The 19,372-nt window shown below is 58.0% G+C and overlaps 1 protein-coding gene across 1 annotated transcript in view; it reads right to left on the bottom strand.

Annotated features, from left to right (window-relative positions):
• Positions 1-19,372, bottom strand: part of ERBB2 (erb-b2 receptor tyrosine kinase 2) — a 52,549-nt gene that overhangs the window by 13,078 nt on the left and 20,099 nt on the right. Inside the window, exons 2-19 of the mRNA XM_048830136.2 lie at positions 19,034-19,185; positions 17,316-17,502; positions 16,301-16,438; positions 15,659-15,727; positions 14,982-15,094; positions 14,546-14,687; positions 13,637-13,753; positions 13,245-13,371; positions 12,477-12,550; positions 11,993-12,083; positions 11,578-11,777; positions 11,107-11,239; positions 10,159-10,249; positions 9,809-9,969; positions 9,484-9,531; positions 8,857-8,995; positions 7,850-7,972; positions 7,513-7,611 (exon numbers count right to left, since the gene is read on the bottom strand). Of these exons, the coding sequence (XP_048686093.1) occupies positions 7,513-7,611; positions 7,850-7,972; positions 8,857-8,995; positions 9,484-9,531; positions 9,809-9,969; positions 10,159-10,249; positions 11,107-11,239; positions 11,578-11,777; positions 11,993-12,083; positions 12,477-12,550; positions 13,245-13,371; positions 13,637-13,753; positions 14,546-14,687; positions 14,982-15,094; positions 15,659-15,727; positions 16,301-16,438; positions 17,316-17,502; positions 19,034-19,185 (2,204 nt within the window). The remainder of the gene's footprint in view (positions 1-7,512; positions 7,612-7,849; positions 7,973-8,856; positions 8,996-9,483; positions 9,532-9,808; positions 9,970-10,158; positions 10,250-11,106; positions 11,240-11,577; positions 11,778-11,992; positions 12,084-12,476; positions 12,551-13,244; positions 13,372-13,636; positions 13,754-14,545; positions 14,688-14,981; positions 15,095-15,658; positions 15,728-16,300; positions 16,439-17,315; positions 17,503-19,033; positions 19,186-19,372) is intronic.

Below are 19,372 nucleotides of genomic sequence, written 5' to 3'. Positions count from 1 at the left end.
GTAGGGGGACAGTATACCCATTTTTCAGTCCTCGATCTGAAAGATGCTTTCTTTACCATTCCAGTTGCCACCCTGTCACAGGAGATCTTCTCCTTTGAGTAGGAGGACCTAAATAGGGTTAAAAAGCAACTTTGCTGGACAGTGTTGGCCCAGGGATTTAAAAACTCCCCCACCCTCTTTGGCCAGGCTCTGGCCAGGGACCTAGAGGAGTGGGATAATGAGAAGGCCCTCCTTCTGCAGTATGTAGATGATTTGTTAATTGCCACTGTGGGCCAAACCCCCTGCCTTAAAGCCAACCGTGAGCCTCCTGAATTTTATTGGACTCCGGGGATATCGGGTAGCACGGAGTAAGGCTCAAATCGCCCTCCCAGAGGTACGGTACCTCAGGTTTCACATACAGCAAGGGGAGCATCAGCTTTCAAGTGAAAGAAAGGAAGCTATCTGTCAAGTTCCTACTCCAGTAACCGTAAGCGGCTCAGGGCATTTCTGGGTATGGCAGGCTTTTGCAGGATATGGATCCCAGAGTTTGGACTATGGGCTAAACCCCTGTACAACTATGTAAAAGGAGCAAATCATGACCCCTTCTATTGGACCCCAGAGGCTGACAGGGCATTTAAAATCTTGAAAAGGAAGTTGATGAAAGCCCCGGCTCTGGGCCTGCCGGATCTCTCTAAGCCATGTCAGTTGTATGTACATGAACGAAAGGGGGTGGCCCTAGGAGTGCTCACACAGCCGTTAGGAGCATGGAGATGTCCCGTGGCTTATTTTTCTGGATCAGGTTGCAAAGGGTCGGCCGGCATGTTTACGGGCGGTCGCAGCTACTGCCCTAGTGCTTGAGGAAGCCGAGAAGCTAACATTGGGAGGGGTTATGCAAATCTATACTCCCCATATGGTCCGAGCCTTATTGGATGCAAAGGGAGGGCTTTGGCTCACCCAGGCTTGGATTGCTCGGTACCAGGCTAAGCTGTTAGAGAACACTGAAGTCACCTTACAGCCTTGCCCCTCCCTTAACCCAGCCACCCTCTTGCCAGAAACAGAGGAACAGAAACATGACTGTGTAGAGATCATAGATGTCCAGTACTCCAGCCGTCCGGATTTAAAGGATGTACCCCTCCCAAATGCAGATTATGAGTGGTACACTGATGGTAGCAGTATCATAGAATCATAGAATCATAGAATATAAGGGTTGGAAGGGACCCCAGAAGGTCATCTAGTCCAACCCCCTGCTCGAAGCAGGACCAATTCCCAGTTAAATCATCCCAGCCAGGGCTTTGTCAAGCCTGACCTTAAAAACCTCTAAGGAAGGAGATTCTACCACCTCCCTAGGTAACGCATTCCAGTGTTTCACCACCCTCTTAGTGAAAAAGTTTTTCCTAATATCCAATCTAAACCTCCCCCACTGCAGCTTGAGACCATTACTCCTCGTTCTGTCATCTGCTACCATTGAGAACAGTCTAGAGCCATCCTCTTTGGAACCCCCTTTCAGGTAGTTGAAAGCAGCTATCAAATCCCCCCTCATTCTTCTCTTCTGCAGGCTAAACAATCCCAGCTCCCTCAGCCTCTCCTCATAACTCATGTGTTCCAGACCCCTAATCATTTTTGTTGCCCTTCGCTGGACTCTCTCCAATTTATCCACATCCTTCTTGAAGTGTGAGGCCCAAAACTGGACACAGTACTCCAGATGAGGCCTCACCAATGTCGAATAGAGGGGAACGATCACGTCCCTCGATCTGCTCGCTATGCCCCTACTTATACATCCCAAAATGCCATTGGCCTTCTTGGCAACAAGGGCACACTGCTGACTCATATCCAGCTTCTCGTCCACTGTCACCCCTAGGTCCTTTTCCGCAGAACTGCTGCCTAGCCATTTGGTCCCTAGTCTGTAGCTGTGCATTGGGTTCTTCCGTCCTAAGTGCAGGACCCTGCACTTATCCTTATTGAACCTCATCAGATTTCTTTTGGCCCAATCCTCCAATTTGTCTAGGTCCTTCTGTATCCTATCCCTCCCCTCCAGCGTATCTACCACTCCTCCCAGTTTAGTATCATCCGCAAATTTGCTGAGAGTGCAATCCACACCATCCTCCAGATCATTTATGAAGATATTGAACAAAACCGGCCCCAGGACTGACCCTTGGGGCACTCCACTTGATACCGGCTGCCAACTAGACATGGAGCCATTGATAACTACCCGTTGAGCCCGACAATCTAGCCAGCTTTCTACCCACCTTATAGTGCATTCTTCCAGCCCATACTTCCTTAACTTGCTGACAAGAATACTGTGGGAGACCGTGTCAAAAGCTTTGCTGAAGTCAAGAAACAATACATCCACTGCTTTCCCTTCATCCACAGAACCAGTAATCTCATCATAAAAGGCGATTAGATTAGTCAGGCATGACCTTCCCTTGGTGAATCCATGCTGGCTGTTCCTGATCACTTTCCTCTCATGCAAGTGCTTCAGGATTGATTCTTTGAGGACCTGCTCCATGATTTTTCCAGGGACTGAGGTGAGGCTGACTGGCCTGTAGTTCCCAGGATCCTCCTTCTTCCCTTTTTTAAAGATTGGCACTACATTAGCCTTTTTCCAGTCATCCGGGACTTCCCCCGTTCACCACGAGTTTTCAAAGATAATGGCCAATGGCTCTGCAATCACAGCCGCCAATTCCTTCAGCACTCTCGGATCCAACTTGTCCGGCCCCATGGACTTGTGCACGTCCAGCTTTTCTAAATAGTCCCTAACCACCTCTATCTCCACAGAGGGCTGGCCATCTCTTCCCCATTTTGCGATGCCCAGCGCAGCAGTCTGGGAGCTGACCTTGTTAGTGAAAACAGAGGCAAAAAAAGCATTGAGTACATTAGCTTTTTCCACATCCTCTGTCACTAGGTTGCCTCCCTCATTCAGTAAGGGGCCCACACTTTCCTTGGCTTTCTTCTTGTTGCCAACATACCTGAAGAAACCCTTCTTGTTACTCTTGACATCTCTGGCTAGCTGCAGCTCTAGGTGCGATTTGGCCCTCCTGATATCATTCCTACATGCCCGAGCAATATTTTTATACTCTTCCCTGGTCATATGTCCAACCTTCCACTTCTTGTAATCCTCTTTTTTATGTTTAAGATCCGCTAGGATTTCACCATTAAGCCAAGCTGGTCGCCTGCCATATTTACTATTCTTTCGACTCATCGGGATGGTTTGTCCCTGTAACCTCAACAAGGATTCCTTGAAATACAGCCAGCTCTCCTGGACTCCTTTCCCCTTCAAGTTAGTCCCCCAGGGGATCCTGGCCATCCGTTCTCTGAGGGAGTCGAAGTCTGCTTTCCTGAAGTCCAGGGTCCGTATCCTGCTGCTTACCTTTCTTCCCTGCGTCAGGATCCTGAACTCAACCAACTCATGGTCACTGCCTCCCAGATTCCCATCCACTTTTGCTTCCCCCACTAATTCTACCCGTAGTACTGTAATAGATGGGCAAAGGAGGGCGGGTTATGCTGTTGTGACCCTCCATGACACTGTGGAAGCTGAAGGTTTGCCTGCTGGGACCTCTGCCCAGCTGGCCGAACTAATAGCCCTGACTCGTGCACTTGAACTGTCAAAAGGAAAGCGGGTCAACATTTTTACTGATTCAAAGTATGCTTTTGGTGTGCTGCATGCTCATGCTGGCCTATGGAAGCAAAGGGGAATGCTGACAGCCCAAGGCTCCCCAGTCTAGTATGGGCCCCAAATCCTCCGGCTCCTAGAAGCCATACAGCTTCCCTCGGAAATGGCGGTGGTACACTGTAAAGCCCATCAAAGGGAAGATCAAGATGTGGCCAGAGGTAACACCCGGGCAGATAGAGAGGCTAAGCATGCTGCCACCCTGCCATCCCCTCTGTCTGAGAACGCCCATATGCATGCCCTTGTCCCATCAGTAGGGGAGCTTCCAACCAGTCAGTACTCTGGGGAGGAGAGACAGCTAACTGACAAACTCGGTCTCCGGGAAAAGGAGGGATGGCTCCATTCCCCAGAAGGGAAGGTCCTCTTACCAAAGGGCCTGATCCGGCCAGTGCTGCAGAAACTACATCAAACCATTCATGCTGGCAGGGAAGCACTTATCCAGCTAATGGGAAAATACTTTATCACTTCCGGACTCCGACCCCTGGCTGCCCAGGTACAAGTGGACTGCTTAATCTGCCAAAAGAATAACCCCCGACCGGGACATCCTGTGCCACCAGCTGCCCTAGAACCCACTCCAGGCCCTGGATGAGTGTGGCAAATAGACGTTACTGAGTTTCCCCGGACCCAAGCGTTCAAATATCTCCTTGTCACAGTGGATCGGTTCAGCGGATGGCCAGAAGCCTTCCCATGCCGTAACTGCACTGCCAGAACAGTGGCCCTCAAGTTTGTTAAGGAGATCGTTCCTCGCTTTGGACTCCCCCGGTGGATGGAATCTGACAACGGGACACACTTCACATCAAAAATCATCCAAAGCATCTCACATGCCTTACAGATCCCCTGGAAACTCCATATGCCCTGGAGACCACAAGCCAGTGGTGTAGTGGAGCGTACCAATCAGACCCTTAAACGGCATCTCTCAAAAGTGTGCCAAGAAGCCTCACTGCGATGGCCTGAGACTTTGCCCCTCGTCCTACTCCGTATCCGCGTTCTCCCAAAGGGTAGATTAGGGCTTAGTCCCTTTGAAATTATGTTTGGAAGGGCATGGCCTATGAATGGCACCCCGGTTCTGTCAGGGGAATGGGAGCTGGGTAATGGTTTTTTGTCACAGTGTATGTGTTCCCTGTCTGCTGTTCTCTTGTCTCTTCACAGGTATACCAAGGATTCCCAGCCTCTCCCCTTGGACTCTCCTGTCCACTCCTTACAGCCCGGTGACTCCGTGCTTGTTCGTACCTGGAAAGACGAGCCTCTCCAGGAAAAGTGGAAAGGACCCTATACCGTCCTGCTGATCTCCCATACAGTGGCAAAGATCGAGGGACACAAGAACTGGATCCATCACTCTCGTCTGAAGGCAGTACCCGCCCCCTCGTCAGCAGAACAGTGGACCGTCCAACCTGCTGACTCCTCATCTAGTAACAATCTCGGGCTAAAGCTACTGTTTAAAAGACACAAATAGTGGGCACCTTAACGCTAAAATGGGCCCACCCACGTACTGGAGACCCTGGGTTGGGAAGACTCTGGTGATAATTAATTGGGTAACATTGTTATTCTCTGTATTGGTATTTCCAAACTGTGCATATCGGGAGCATAACTCCTTTGTTTTGCTTGCGCACCATGTTGCTTCTGTAACAAACCAGACTGATTGCTGGGTATGTGCTCCGATTCCACTGTCCCCCAAAAACGGGAATGCCCCTTGACATGCTGCCTTTGACCCTAGCAGAATTAGCCGCCACCAAAGAGCAGGAAAGAACGGAATCACCATTCTGGAACAAGACCTCTTTACAGCAAGCCACCTATCAGGACCAGGAGTATTCAGTTGCCGTATGCACTGAGGGAGTGTTATGTTTTACCCGAAACCAATCTGATCACTATGGGCGTCCTGTGGGAAAAAGCTCCTGTGTTATTACAATGTGGGCTGATGGGTACTGGATAAAGACCAAAAGGGGAGGCCAGCAGTGTGGGTGTAATGGTTCCTCCCCTTTTAGGGAAACTCTTACAAATAATCTTACCACAAAAAAAGGGTTTGGAAATATAACTTGCCGTCCAGTTAATATCCCCAATGTAGCAAGCCAATGGTGGGTTTGTAGTGGTCCCTATGGCGAGTGTAATTTAAACGGCACAATCAGAAACGCCCCCACTTGTACCCAATCAGGAGGATGGGATGCCCCCTTAGGGGCATATGAACGGTTTGGAAAAGCAGACAAAGCACCCTTAAATATCCCAGGAATCCCCTTAAGAAACAGTCCTTACTGGGCCCTACAGGGTCACTATTTTGTATGTGGCCGAAAGGCTTACAAAGTGCTGCCAGCCAACTGGACAGGTAGCTGTTATATAGCTCGTGGAGTTCTTCATCTTTCCATAACTGCCACACTGCCCAAAGGAAAGATTAGAAATGCCCGAGACACCTCTGTTGAGTCACGAGAAGAGACCCTGCGGCGACTGACTACGGCATTGGAGGGCAATATGAAGAATTCCCTCACAACCGAGAAGCTTGTAGGGTGCTCTGTACTGGGAATATCGCCACTGTTTTCCGGGCCAGCCATGGCATGCCTAGGCTGCTATACTGTAAGGCTGCAAATGGTACTTGAGAAGGTGGCCTTAGAGTTAGAGGACTCAGTTAGTGATTTAGGGTCAGCAGTATAAACGTTAAATAAAGAGGTACAGCAGCTCAGGACGTTTTCCCTCCAAAACAGGCTGGCTTTGGACTATCTCTTGGCATCCCAAGGAGGGGTTTGTGCCCTCATCGGGCCCCGATGTTGTGTATATGTAAATGATAGCAGTAATGAGATCTATGAAAAGGTGGTACAGGCTGAGGCCCATGGCCGAGCCGGAGCACAGGTTGCCTATACTGCCCCCGAGAGCGATTGGTTGCAAACCTTGTTTTCAGGCTGGGGTTTGTCGTCTTGGCTGGGTGGTTTATTTAGCCTGTTATTGAAACTTCTCTTTCCTGTATTGCTTGTATTAATAGTGTTATGCTGTGCAGTATCATGTGTCAGGGCCCTTTTGCAAAAGTTAATAAGTCATTCTCTTCAGGGCTATCACAAAGTGCTTATGCAAAGTCCTATTGTAAAGAAATAAGTAGCCCAAGTGAGAAAACTCAGAGCCAAGGCTGTTGAGTGTTCTCAAAGGAGGGAGTTGTTGGGGACACTGGGCATGGCCACTAGGTAACTCGAGGGGATGGAAGACCATGAGTGTCGATGAAGCCCCCTCGCACTAGGCCCAAGTGTCCTTGGCCCCCCCGCCTGGAGGCACTCGCAGCAGTTATGCTGAGGATCTGCAACAAGATGTTGCAGAGTCAGACTGCCTGAAACTAAACAAGGCCAAACAGGGCAGATATGGAAGAACAATGCTGAATAAAGCAGCTTTATGTATGGTTTAACAAATGATACAGAGAACAAGGGCACTAGCTGGTAACGGGATTGGCTGGCTATATGGATACTTAGGGCAGCTTGCTATTGGATAAGTATGCTGAAGAAAGGATGTATAAAAGCCTGTGTAACTTCCTGCTCTGCGTACAGAATTTGAGATTCTAATCTCCCTGTACCTTCTTTGAAGCTTCAAATAAACTTTTCTGCTTCTCCACCCCGTTGTGATTATTGGGTGAAGCACACCGGGTAGCGAACCCTCCTCCTCCCACCCCCCGCTGTTGCTCGCCTCTGGCACTGGGTGCCGGCAACAGGAGCAAACCCAACGTGTGTCACAGACTAGGAGGGACCCGGCAGCTCAGTGACTCTAAGCAAAGTCACGTCTGGTGGCCAGGACGCAGCTGAGCCTGGCAGGCCGGGTCAGCGCCCTCCTGCACCCGCGCAGTGTTGGCGTGCGTGCCCCCAGGGCGGGTGTTCCAGCCATAGCGCCCGTCTCCTACTCACGTCCAGGATCTCCTTGTTGGCCTTGGGCGACGTGTTCTCTCTCAAGACTTTAATGGCCACGGGGATCTTCACGCTCTCGCCGTCGGGGATCCAGATGCCCTGAGGGGAGGGAGGGATGGTGATGGCGCTCGACGGGGCCGCACCTCAGGGCTCGAATGGGCAGTGCACAGAAGGGGAGAGAGACGCCGTCCAGCTGTGTCCTTTAGAGTCTCTGAGTGCTGCCCTACCCCCAGCCACGCTGCCAACCCCCGCCCCGGCTCCCCATCCCACTTCTGTGGGGCAGCAGCCTGGCCCCGGTTACCCACTGCCCCCCTTGCTCCGCCCGTCCCCGCCTCACCTTATACACGGTGCCAAAGGCCCCGGAGCCCAACACTTTCACTTTCTTCAGCTCGGTCTCCTTCAGGATCCGCATCTGGGCTTGATTGGGGAGGGCCCCGCTGGGCGTCAGCGGCTCCACCAGCTGTGAGGGGCGGGGAGGAGGGTCCTGTGTCAGCGAGCTGGGGAGCCCCAGGCCCCTGGGCTCCCTGCTGCGGCCCCCAGGCGACACGGAGACTCAGAACCTAGAATTGACCCCTCTGTGTGGCACCTTCGGGCCCTGGCCCTGAGCTCCCCGTGGGGCAGCCGTCTCCCCTGCCCCACGGAGCCTGTGGGCTGGGGGGAGCGTCTGGGCTGTCCCCACTGGAGGATGGCAGGAGGAGTGGCTGTGGGGAATGGGGACAGCACACGCTTGGGTCCAACCTGGGCACCGGTCACGAGGGGCATCCAGGGGGTCAACATCCCATGGGCTGATGAATCTTGCCCATATGCTCAGGGTTTAGCTGATCGCCATATTTGGGGTCGGGAAGGAATTTTCCTCCAGGGCAGATTGGAAGGCCCTGGAGGTTTTTCGCCTTCCTCTGTAGCATGGGGCACGGGTCACTTGCTGGAGGATTCTCTGCTCCTTGAGGTCTTCAAACTACAATTTGAGGACTTCAATAGCACAGATATAGGTGTGAGGTCTTTTTTAGGAGTGGTGGGTGAAATTCTGTGGCCTGCATTGTGCAGGAGGTCAGACTAGATGATCATAATGGTCCCTTCTGGCCTAAATATCTATGAATCTATGAATCTATGAATCCTCCGTCCCCCTGCAGTAACCCCGGGCACTCAGGCCTGGCTCTCACCTTGCCCCCCGCCTCCTCTGCCCCCCATCAGTCACTTCTGCCCAGGGCCTCCCTTGGCTCAGCTGGGATCCTCTAGCGCTCAGGTGCCCCGGGAGGCCTTGCCGCATTACCGGGCACCGCCGCGAGAAGCCTGCCTGAGCGTGCGGGGCGGGGCAGGTGCTAGGGATTGTGGTACCTGCCATACCTCAGTCTCCTGCAAGAGGCGCCGCATGGCGAGCTTCCGCTCCTGCTGCTTCCTCCGCTTGATGCACACAACGATGATCAGGACCAAGACCAGGGCCAGGAGGGCGCCAACCACGCCGGCTATGATGGACGTCACCTGGCTGGAAGAAGGGGGAGGCTGCTGGATGGGGTGGTTCCACCGTGGGGGCCAGTCTAACCCGCGGGATTGGCTCTCTACAGGGGAACGGGGGACAGGGACGTTTGGCGGGGGGGCGGGTAAATCCAGGGCCTTCTCCATAAACTAGCCCCCATGGGTGGCCGATTTGGAAGCAGTGGCTTGTGGCTCCTTGGTGGCGGGTGGTTAATGGTCTGCCTAGTAACAGCCCCTGGGGCTGGGAAGGCTGCGGGGGGGGGGGACAGAGCAAGCCCCATCCCCTGCCAATCAGCTGCAGAAGGGATTCCTGTGGTGCTCCCTGGCCAGAGGGTGGTGCCTGGCAGAGTGCAAGGGGGCTACCGGTGTGCATGGGATAGGGGGATGCTGAGCAGAAGGAAGATGGTGCCAGGGAGAGGTGGACCCTGGCTACTGCCCAGGGTGAGGCCTGCCTGGGAAGTTGGCACAAAGAGGGCTGGGCAGATGGGGGTGCAGTACCTTGGCTTCTGATCCACGGGGCAGCCGTCTTCATCCCGGATCATGCACCTGGGGAAGGACCCAGAGACGTGGCTTTGTTACTCGACGGGAGGCAGAAGCGATGTAGAAAATCCTCCCACGGCCAAGCACTGGGGCATCCTGCTGTGCTGCGTCCCATGGGCCCCCATGCCAGTTTCCCCCCCACCCAGCACCTGCAAACCTCTGCCCATCCCCACCTGCTTCGCTCCGCTTTGCTGTCTCTTCCTAGGCCGGTCTTGGCCCCTGGGATGTGCTGAATGCTGCAAGCAAAGAGCAATGCTCCGCGCCAGCCAGCGCCCGTACTCACGAGTGGCTGCAGTTGGTGGGGCACAATTGGCAGACGCCATGTTCATCCGGATACTTCCAGATGGGCACAAAGGAGGAATCAGCCTTCACCCCACTCGGGCACCTCTCCACACAGTACTGGGCATCTCTGTAATGGGCGCAGGCCGCGCACTGGTCCGCCTCCTGCAAGGAAGGATGCAGAGTGAGCACCATGTGCATTTGGGGGCTGGGGTGGATGAAGAACCCAGGAATCCGGGGTCAGCCCAAAGCCTTGAGCGATCGTAGAAACTGATTGGGAATGCAGATCCCCTCCCCCTGTCCTAAAGGGGCTTTTATGCGATCCCCCCCCCGGCACCCCGGGCAGCTCCTCACCGATCCGTTGCAGGTCTCCGTGCCGTTCTGGGGCAGGCACTCAGGGTGGCAGGAGAGGCAGCGGGTCCCGTTGACATGTTCCCGGACGGCCCTGCCGGGAGGAAGAGCCTGAGCCAATCGCTGCACAAAGGCACATGTCACCCTCACCCCGCAGCGCTCGCTGATGGGGCAGGACCCAGCCCCCACCCCAGCCCACCTGAGGAACAGGCAGCAGTGCGAGAGCAGAGAAGCACCCCTTCCCCCCCCCCCGACCCCTGGGGCTGACACAGCCAGCTCTGCGACCAGGGGCCCAGCTTCAGACCCCAGACTCAGGGCTGGAACGGGGTGCCTCATGTGGGAGGCTCTGCCCGCTGTCCCGCAGGCTGGCCTCTCCAAGCCACACGAGAGCTGCCCACTTCCTTCCCAGCAGCCCCCCAGCGCCGCAGCCGGGGGCAGGACTGGGATCGGGCCAGCGGCCAGCAGGGTTCTTCCCTGCACTGGTAAAGGACCTGGCTGCCACTCAGGACCCTGCACGACCCAGGCCCCGTCCCCACCCCAGAGCGGGAGGGTGTGATGGGGCGAGGGAGCAGGTTGGGGATGGCTCCTAGCCTGCCCCCTGCTCCCACCGGGCACGGGCTGCTGAGCAGCAGCTCCAGCACCCCATCTCCCACCCCGCTGCACCCTGATCAGCTAGATCCTCCCTAGGGGAAATGCAGGGGAGGAAACTCCCCGGGTATTCCATCCTCAGGGTCCTTGGAGACGCCCCAAACCCAGGCAGGGCTGCCCTATCTGTGCCAAAGGAGAAGGGGCCTGGCCACAGCTGGGCGGATGGCCCAAGGCTTGATGGCATCCTCTGCCCCCATCGCATCCAGCCACGGTGCCAGAGGCTCCCCCTTCTCCCTCATCCCCCCCAGGAGGCTTGCTGGGCACAGACACGCAGCGAGCCCAGCCGCTCAGACCCCCGCTTACCCGTCCAGAAGGTTGCAGGACTCCACGCACTCCTGCCCGCGCAGGAAGCGCTCGCAGGCCACGCACTGCGTGGGGCCCGGCCCCCAGCACTGCCCCTTGGCGCAGAGACGGAAGCACACCAGCCCCTCGTTCTCTGGGGGGAGGACGCCACAGTTAGCCTTTGGAACCCAGCCCGCCCCCTCCGTCCCCTGGGGCAGCCAGACCGAGTGGGCCTTTCCCAGGGCGAACGCAGACTCCACCGGGCGCAGGCCGGCCGCGGATGCCAGCGGGGCATTTGGTATCAGAGTCGCAGCCAGGGAGACATGGTACCACTGTGGCACTGGAGTTCTGCACCAGCCAGCAGGGAGCACCTGCTGGCACCCATCTAACATGGCGGTGCCACTCAGAGCCCAGGTGAATTGGGCCAAGGAGGATTCCCTGGGCGGGGCAGAGAGCCGGACAGAGCCCTGGCAGACGGCCCCACCCCCTTACCACACTGCTCCACAGGCTTGTTGTCAGTCTGGAACAGCGTCTGGCGCTGATTCCTGAAGATGGCTTCCCAGGGCACCTTCTGGAGGAAGCAGAGGTTGGGGTTCTGGTGGACCAGCACCATCCCGCTGCTGATCTCCTGCAGGGAGCGCAGGCCCAGCGAGACGATGGACAGGTTCTGCAGTATCAGGGAGTAGGCACCGCTGCAGAGAGACGTCGACAGGCACGGGGTGAGCCAGGAGGGGCAGGACAATGAAGCAGAAGTCAGAGGGTCCCTGCCATCCCCACACTTGCGGGGGCTCTGGAACTGGGTCACACCCTCCCACGTGCTGCCTCTGAACCACAAACCGTCCGTTCTCCGGATCCCGTCCTAGGGTCTGTTCCTCCCCACCCCGCGTCCCTGCCTGCGCATGCTCACTTGTGAAGCACTCGTCCTCGGATGATCCGGAGGTTCTGGAAGATGCTCAGGTCTGGGAAGGTCTCTGGCCAGGACTCGATGTACAAGAAGCCTGCGAAATGGAGGACAAAGGCACATCCTTATTCATGCGAGCAGCGGCCTCCCACCAGCTGGTGGTGGGTCGGTCTCCCAAAGTCCTGGGTGACTGCCAGGTCCAGCGCCCAGGCCCGCCTCTGATGGGCGTGTCCCCCCCCACTCCCCGCACACTAAATAAGATGGCTTAAATTTCCAGGGCAGGAGCGTGGGACCTTTAGCCAAAGCCCCACTGCTAGGAGGCCCCTGGGGTGGCTTCGCGGCTGAGCCCCGTCCAGCGACTTTGCAAGTGAGTGAAATGGAAACAGGAGTCGTTTGCACATCACAGATGGGAGGCTGCAACCCACTCTCGGTGGGCACCGGCAGGAGACGTGGGTGAGCGGGCACGGGCGCTAAGCAGTCCCTCACCCACCTGTCAGCTCCTCCAGGCTCCCGAAGCTCTTGAGCTGCTCCGGCTTCAAGGGTGCAGTGTTGGTGGCGGGATCCCTGTTTGAGAAGGAACACGGTCGGGGAGGGGGATCCTTAGCGGCGTAAGCCCTTGGGACCACGGACGCAGGAGGCGATGGCTGCCCTGCGGCCGTGCAACCATAGGAGCTGCCCGGCCTGATGGGGCCTTTGTGCTACAATCCCTGCGAGGCCCAGCTACAGATTTTGGAAGAGTAAACGGATGCCCCGGGAGGAGCCCCCGCTCACAGCCGCTTCACACCCCGTGACCCACTCACGTGCATGCTTGCCTCGGGTCTGCAAGACTAAGGCACGAGGGAGGTTTCAGTTTCTAAAAGGGGCCTGATCTAGACAGGACTATAATGGACCAGCTGGCGTGTGCACTGCTGTCCCCTCCTGGATAGAATCCAAACCATTCAGCTGTGTGGCATAGGCCCTACACTGCTAATGGCGATTCCCCTTTGGCTCATGCATTAAGGGCTTGTGCTTTGGAGCAGAGGCTCCCCTTGTGGCCAGATAGCTGAGCTGGAGTTAGCCAGCTCCAGGTGCCCCCACACAGTGCTCCGACATGCCACACATGCACCTCCTTCACTCTAGGACATCTGAGTCCAGAGCTGGGGTCCCCCTACCCACAGGGCCAGTAGCTCCTCTGGGGTGAGCCAGCAGGAGCTGTGTGGAGCTTGCCAGGGCTGGACAACGGGCAGTGGAGATGGGGGCACCTGGCACCGCTACTCACCCCGCGAAGGTCTCGGGCAGGAAGGCCAGGCTGCCAAAGATCTTGGTGCAGTGGGCAAAGTGCTGGATGTTGGAGGCATTGACGGCTCGGACGCCCTTCAAGAAATCCACGCCCAGCCCGTAGCAGCCTAGGAGAGAGCAGGGCAGGAGGCTGAGAGGGGCTGGGAGGGAACCCCAGTGTGGAATAACCCTGCGCTGACCACCCATGTGCTTCCATTCCACCCATCGAGCCTCCGTAGGGAGACCCCCTTCCAGCCGCCCAGACAGTGCATGCGTCTCCCTCTCCTCAAATCCAGAGAATCCCACGCTCCTGAGCTGCTAGGATGTGCCACCCCTCGTCCCTCCAGGAGAGGGGCTCCCCAGGGCGGGGCACAGGGGATGTGGGAACGTTACCTTCCGGGCAGGGCTTGCTGCACTTCTCGCACTTCTGCACGCTGTCCGTGCTCACCTCCTGGCTGTCCTGGGGACACACCAGCGTGCAGGAGCCCACCTCCGTGGCCAGGTAATTGTCTGTGGGAGGGGGAGACATGGAGAGGAAAGATGGCCCCATGGTTAGGGCATTAGCTTGTGACTCAGGAGACTTGCCGTCAATTCCCTGCTCTGCCACCAACTGCCTGTGGGACCTTGGGCAAATCTCTTCACCCCTCTGGGGTTTGGTCCCTACTCGCCGGGGGGGGCTGTGAGGAGAAATGCCACCGAGGAGCGGGAGGCACCCGGAGGCTACAGTGGCGGGGACCAGATCGGTATTTGAAGAAGATACACGAGTCTGCCCAGCTCACACAGAGTCCGGGTCCGAGCCGCGGCGAGTCCCGAGCTGGGGACTTCAGTTTGGTCAGAAAGCTTGGATCCCAGTCTCTGATCCTGGGCGGGGGGAAGGAAATGGCTCCACCCCCACCTCCTGCAGCTAAGGGCAAAGCCCCCTGGCTTCATCTCCCTCCCCGTTAACCCCTCGACTGCTGCATTCCAGCATGGAGGCCTTTGTTTGCAATGCGGCTGGCCAGTTAACTGTAATTGCCGTGTGCGTCGTGCGGTTTTTGGAGCAGGGCAGAGCTATGGGCCTTGGAGCTCCAGGAGCCAGCCCCGACTTTGGGAAGTGCCAGGCAAACGTCAATAGAAGCCCCTCAGGCTGCCCTGCCCTGCCAGCAGGGGGCACTGTGCAAACGGAGCCCTGCGGGGGTTGCCCTGGGGATCTCTCCACCGGGCTGGGGTGCGTGGTCAAAGCCCAGCATACGCAGCTGGCAGGAAGTGGGGCACCCCACAGAGCCCACCCCACGGGATCCCCCCGGAGGAAGGGACGCTTACAGGGGCACTGGCTGACACAGCTGGCTCCGAAGGTGTAGCGCCCGTCCCGGTTGGGCACCGACTGGTAGATGTCCGAGTTGTAGATGAAGTGGGGCGGGCAGTGCAGCTCGCAGATCCCGCTGCGGTTGACGTGCAGACAGGCCTGTGGGGAGCCAGCCAGCCCAGAGGGTGAGCAGCTGGGACACCGCCCCCGCACCAGTCCGTAACCCCCCCTCTGCCAACTCCAACCAACCTCCCCGTTCCATCCCCTGCGCGAGCCTCTCTGCACCAATCCACCGCTCCAGCCATCCCCACGGCGCCTGCCCCCACCTGCCCACCCTCCCACGCCCACCACGCTAACCCCCACCCCAACCCCCTGCCCCACACTCTCCGCTGTGCTGAGCCCCTCGCCATGCACACACCCAGGGATGGCACCGGGGCGGGGGGTGGCGCTCACCAGGCAGTCCGAGTGCTTGGGCCCAGTGCAGCCCGCTGCGCATTGCTCGTGGCAGCAGTCCGTGGGCTTCGTGCCCTTGCACCTGGGGCACCCGTCGCAGATGCTTTTGGTCACTGGGGCAGAGAGTGAAGGGGGGAGGAACCGTGAGGATCTGGATGTTTGGCTGCGCGATGGGCTCTTGGCATCTGGGGAGCTCTGCTGGGAGCTGGGAACCCAGATGGGCACAGCAAACAACTGTCCCCACCACACCACACAGGGGGTTCCCAGTCTCAGCAGCACCCAGGGCAGGGGCTCTGTGCATCCTGAAATCTACCCTGTTCAATGGATCCCTTTCGCCCCCGTCCCGCCCTTCCAAAGTCTGTGCCTCCTTTCCCCACCCCCCAGCGGCAGCCTGCATTTCCCCACCATGCATCTCCACCGACCGCCTGTCCACACCGCTGCCCATCCTCCCCTGGCACCTGCCCCATCCCTCGCTCGTGGGGCGGTTAGAAAGACCCAGCCGGGACCTTTGGCATGGTGCCCCCACCCAGCCAGGCTTTGCAGGGTCCGTGCCCTATTTGCATGGAGGGCGAGCTAGCCCTGTGTGCCCCTGCAGGTCACGGGCTGCCCGGCCAGTGCTGGCCAGACAGGCAGAGACCTGAGTCCAGCACCGCCTCTCCCCCGTGCCCGGTGCTCACGTGTCTGGCAGTACTGCGGCCCTTCCCCCCAGCAGTGCCCTTGGGAACAGAAGCTTCTGCATTCAGCACCTGGACGGGATGGAGAGAAGACCGAGGGCGTTAGGGGATGCCCGAGACTCTGCCTTGGCACAGGCCTCGGGAGAAAGATGCAGCATGCTTCTGCCTCGCCCCACTCTCCCAGGCATGGAAACCCCCTCCCCAGGCTCCTCCAGCAGCCTGCTGGGGTGGAGGGTCCTGCAGCAGCTGCTACTCCCCACCTCCCCCGCTCCACGACTAGCCGCTGGCTTGAGGCACCAACACCCCCCGTCCCCCTTGGACGCCTGGGGCTCCCGAAGCACAGTTCAGCCTGGAGTGACGGACTGTGGGGCAGACGGGGGAGGCTGAGCGTGAAGCCTGGGGAAGTCATAAACCAGCCTGTTGGGGTGCGCCAGGCTCCGGGGGGGGAGGGGGGGACTTGGTTCCTGATGGGTGTAGAGGCTCCGCCCATTGTGCCAGGCCCCACCCCTGGCCCCAGGCTCTGCCTTAGGGCATGCCGAGGGGCTTGCTGCTGGGTGTGAAGAGCGGGTCCCAGGGACAGGACAGTCCCACCCCCCCTCCCCGGAAGCCGGGGCGCCCGTGGAGGGACCCCACCCGGGCACGTACACGTCCTCTCCCTGCTGCTGTTGATCTGCTGGTGCTGGGCCAGGTCGTTGTTTTTGTGGAAGATGTCGCCCCACAGGATGGTCTCCTGGAAACACAGCTGGGGGTTGCCCTCGATGTGCACCCCGCCCTTCAGGATCTCTGGAGCCGGGGGAGAACAGGACAGTAGGCAGAGCATCAGGCATAGCTGCATGGCCACTGCGGGAGACTGGGCGACACGGGCCAGTAGATGACCCAGCCCGGCCATCCCTGGTGCTCCCACATGGCCCAGCCACGTGACAGTCTCCTGGCGGCTGGGGAATCCAGCCCCCAGTCGAGGGGGCCTCGGGCTCATTTGAAAAGACGTTTGCCAGGCAAAGCACTGAGGGATGCTCGGAAAGGCCTTTGACCTTGACAGCTGCATCTGCAGCAGCATGCATGACCCGGGCTGTGGATCCTCATGCTCCAGGGCACCAGTCGGCTCTAAGGGGGTCCAGGAAGAATCTCCCCCCACCAACACCAGTGCTGGGCTGCTGCATCGCTAGGAGCCTTGTGTATCTGGTACTGGCCACGCTCAGAGAAAGGGGGATGTGTAACTGGTTGGGCAGGGAGGTCAGGATTACCAGGCACTAGTCTGATCCGGTGCAGTGAGGGGGATACCAGACCACACGGACCGTGGGTCTGATCCGGTGCAGTGGGGGGATACCAGACCATGTAGACCCTGGGTCTGATCTGGTGCAGTGGGGGGATACCAGACCATGTGGACCCTGGGTCTGATTCAATGCAGTGGGGGGATACCAGACCACATGGACCAGGGGTCTGATCGGGCATAGCATGGAGGCATGGATACCAGGCTACGGGGATCACTGGTCCAACAAGGTGAAGATATTGCACTAGACAGGCCATTGCTTTGCTCTGGCACAGTGGTCCAGTGACAATCAGCTCTTCTAAAGAGGTCCCTGGTACATCCCCCCTAATTCTGAGTGCTCTCTGGGGTGAGCCCAGGCCCCCCGACTGGCTCAGGTGCCAGTCTCCCCACCTGTCAGATGCCTCATGCCCAGCTCCTGCAGCCCCACCGTCCCGGTGGGGTCGGAGTTGGCGAGAACGGCCAGCGCGTATTTCTCCTCGTAGAGCTGGGTGCCCCGGATGATGCGCAGGCTCTCCAGCTGCACGCGGCTCACTTGGTTCTGCGCAATCAGCACGTAGCCCTGGACCTCCTTGATATCCTAGAGGGGCAGAGAGCAGGGTGAGCGGGAGCCAGGGACAAGACAAGACAAGCCTGGGCACCCATCAGGCTGAGGCAATAGCCCCTGGGCTGGGCCGTCAGTGGGAGAAGAACCTACGACCCCTGGAGCTAAACGTAGGAGCTGCTACTGTCTGAGCTAAAGGGCAACACCCATGCCTCTGCCCATGGCCACGAGCCAACCTCGGCAGAGCCAGGAGCGCTTCAGGCTCGGCCACTTTCATGGGGGTCAGAGCCCCCAGGGGAACGCAGTGGGCACCTGCTTCAAAGCCTGCGCCCCAGCAAGCACTGGGAAGATGGAGAAGACTTTCTGTGGGGAGAGTCGGAGAGCTACCCTCCCCTGAGGCAGACAAGCCTCCCAGCCCCCTACGACTGGGCTGGGCTGGAAAGATGTCTCCAAACATGAGGATCACCATTTCTAGTCTTTTAACCAGAGGAGGAAAGAGCCTAGAGTGAGCCCAGCACCTCGGCAGGTGCTCCACACTCTCCAGACCCCCCAGCTAGGAGCACACGCTCCACCGTCAATAAACTGGCAAGCAGGGGGCAAGGGGTAACCTCATCTCTGGGAAACTGACAGCAGCAGGATTAGAACCTGGGTCCCCAGGCAAAAGCTTCGCGAGCTGGGCTGGAACAGCTCCCGCTGGCTGAGGAGACTTGTCAAGATGTTGCCCTGTGGTTCCTTACAGGCAGGCGGGTGCGGGCCTGTGTCGCCCACTCTAGTGGCTGGTCCAGATAAGAGTCTACTCCAGCCACTGGCTAGGGGAGTTACTCCTTTAGCTCCAGCCATAAAGGAGGGGGAGGGATAGCTCAGTGGTTTGAGCATTGGCCTGCTAAACCCAGGGTTGTGAGTTCAATCCTTGAGGGGGCCATTTAGGGATCTGGGGCAAAAATTGGGGATTGGTCCTGCTTTGAGCAGGGGGTTGGACTAGATGACCTCCTGAGGTCCCTTCCAACCCTGATATTCCATGATTCTATGTTGCATTTAGGGATGAAGGACCAAGGGTCAATGCCCACAGGAAGGTGGTTGCTATGTTATCCCCTGCAGGACAGACCCTGATGTCTCCTTAGAGTCACATCCTGGGCAGGCTGCCCTTTAAGGCAAGCTGGGCTTGGCCTTGCCTGTGACAAGCAGCTATCCCCCAGCTGAGCCTGATCTCCTGGCTTCGTTACTCTGAGGGACCCCCAGCTGTGACAGGGCTGCACAGAGAGTGAGAACTCAGCTTGGGAGAGGAGTCAGGCTCCCCGACCAGCCCCAACACAGGGCCTGGTCAGCCCAGCGTGGGGCTAAGGAATGAGCCCTGAGGACGGGCTGGGGGGTAGCCTGAGAGGGGTGAGACATGGACAGAAACAGGCCATTGCAAGGCCAAAGAGATGATCAGCTGGGGGGGCGGGAGAGGCAAAGGCCATGCACTGCCATGGCCTGACAGCAAGGGTCGCTATGTTAGCGAGCGTCCCACTGCAGGATGGGTGAAGGGAGGATGCTGAGCTCAGGTTCTCCCCGCTTCCCCGCTCACCTTGAGGAAGGACATATCAGCGTCTGGCCCCAGGTAGGTGATCTCCAGGTTGCCCTGCACCACCTGGCAGTCCTGGTAGAGGCGGCTGAGGGTGGCGTAGTGGTTTTCTGGGCTGGAGGGACGCAGGAGCTTCATGTCGGTGCCCGTGCAGACTGCAGGGGGGTGGAAAGGAAGTGCCGGTGAGGCTGGGCAAGGGTGGTGGTCAGAGATGGGGGGCAGAGACGATGGATGCCATTCGGAGAGATGCTCAGCAGCGTTTCTCCAAAGGCTGCTCCACCCCAGCTGTGAGCGTTCAGATAAACAGGGCCCGGCTCCCACCTGTCCCCTACTCTGCAGGCA

Source organism: Caretta caretta, chromosome 27 (assembly GCF_965140235.1).
Source record: "Caretta caretta isolate rCarCar2 chromosome 27, rCarCar1.hap1, whole genome shotgun sequence".
Classification (NCBI taxonomy): Eukaryota; Metazoa; Chordata; order Testudines; family Cheloniidae; genus Caretta; species Caretta caretta.
This window is presented reverse-complemented; position numbering and strand designations above follow the sequence as displayed.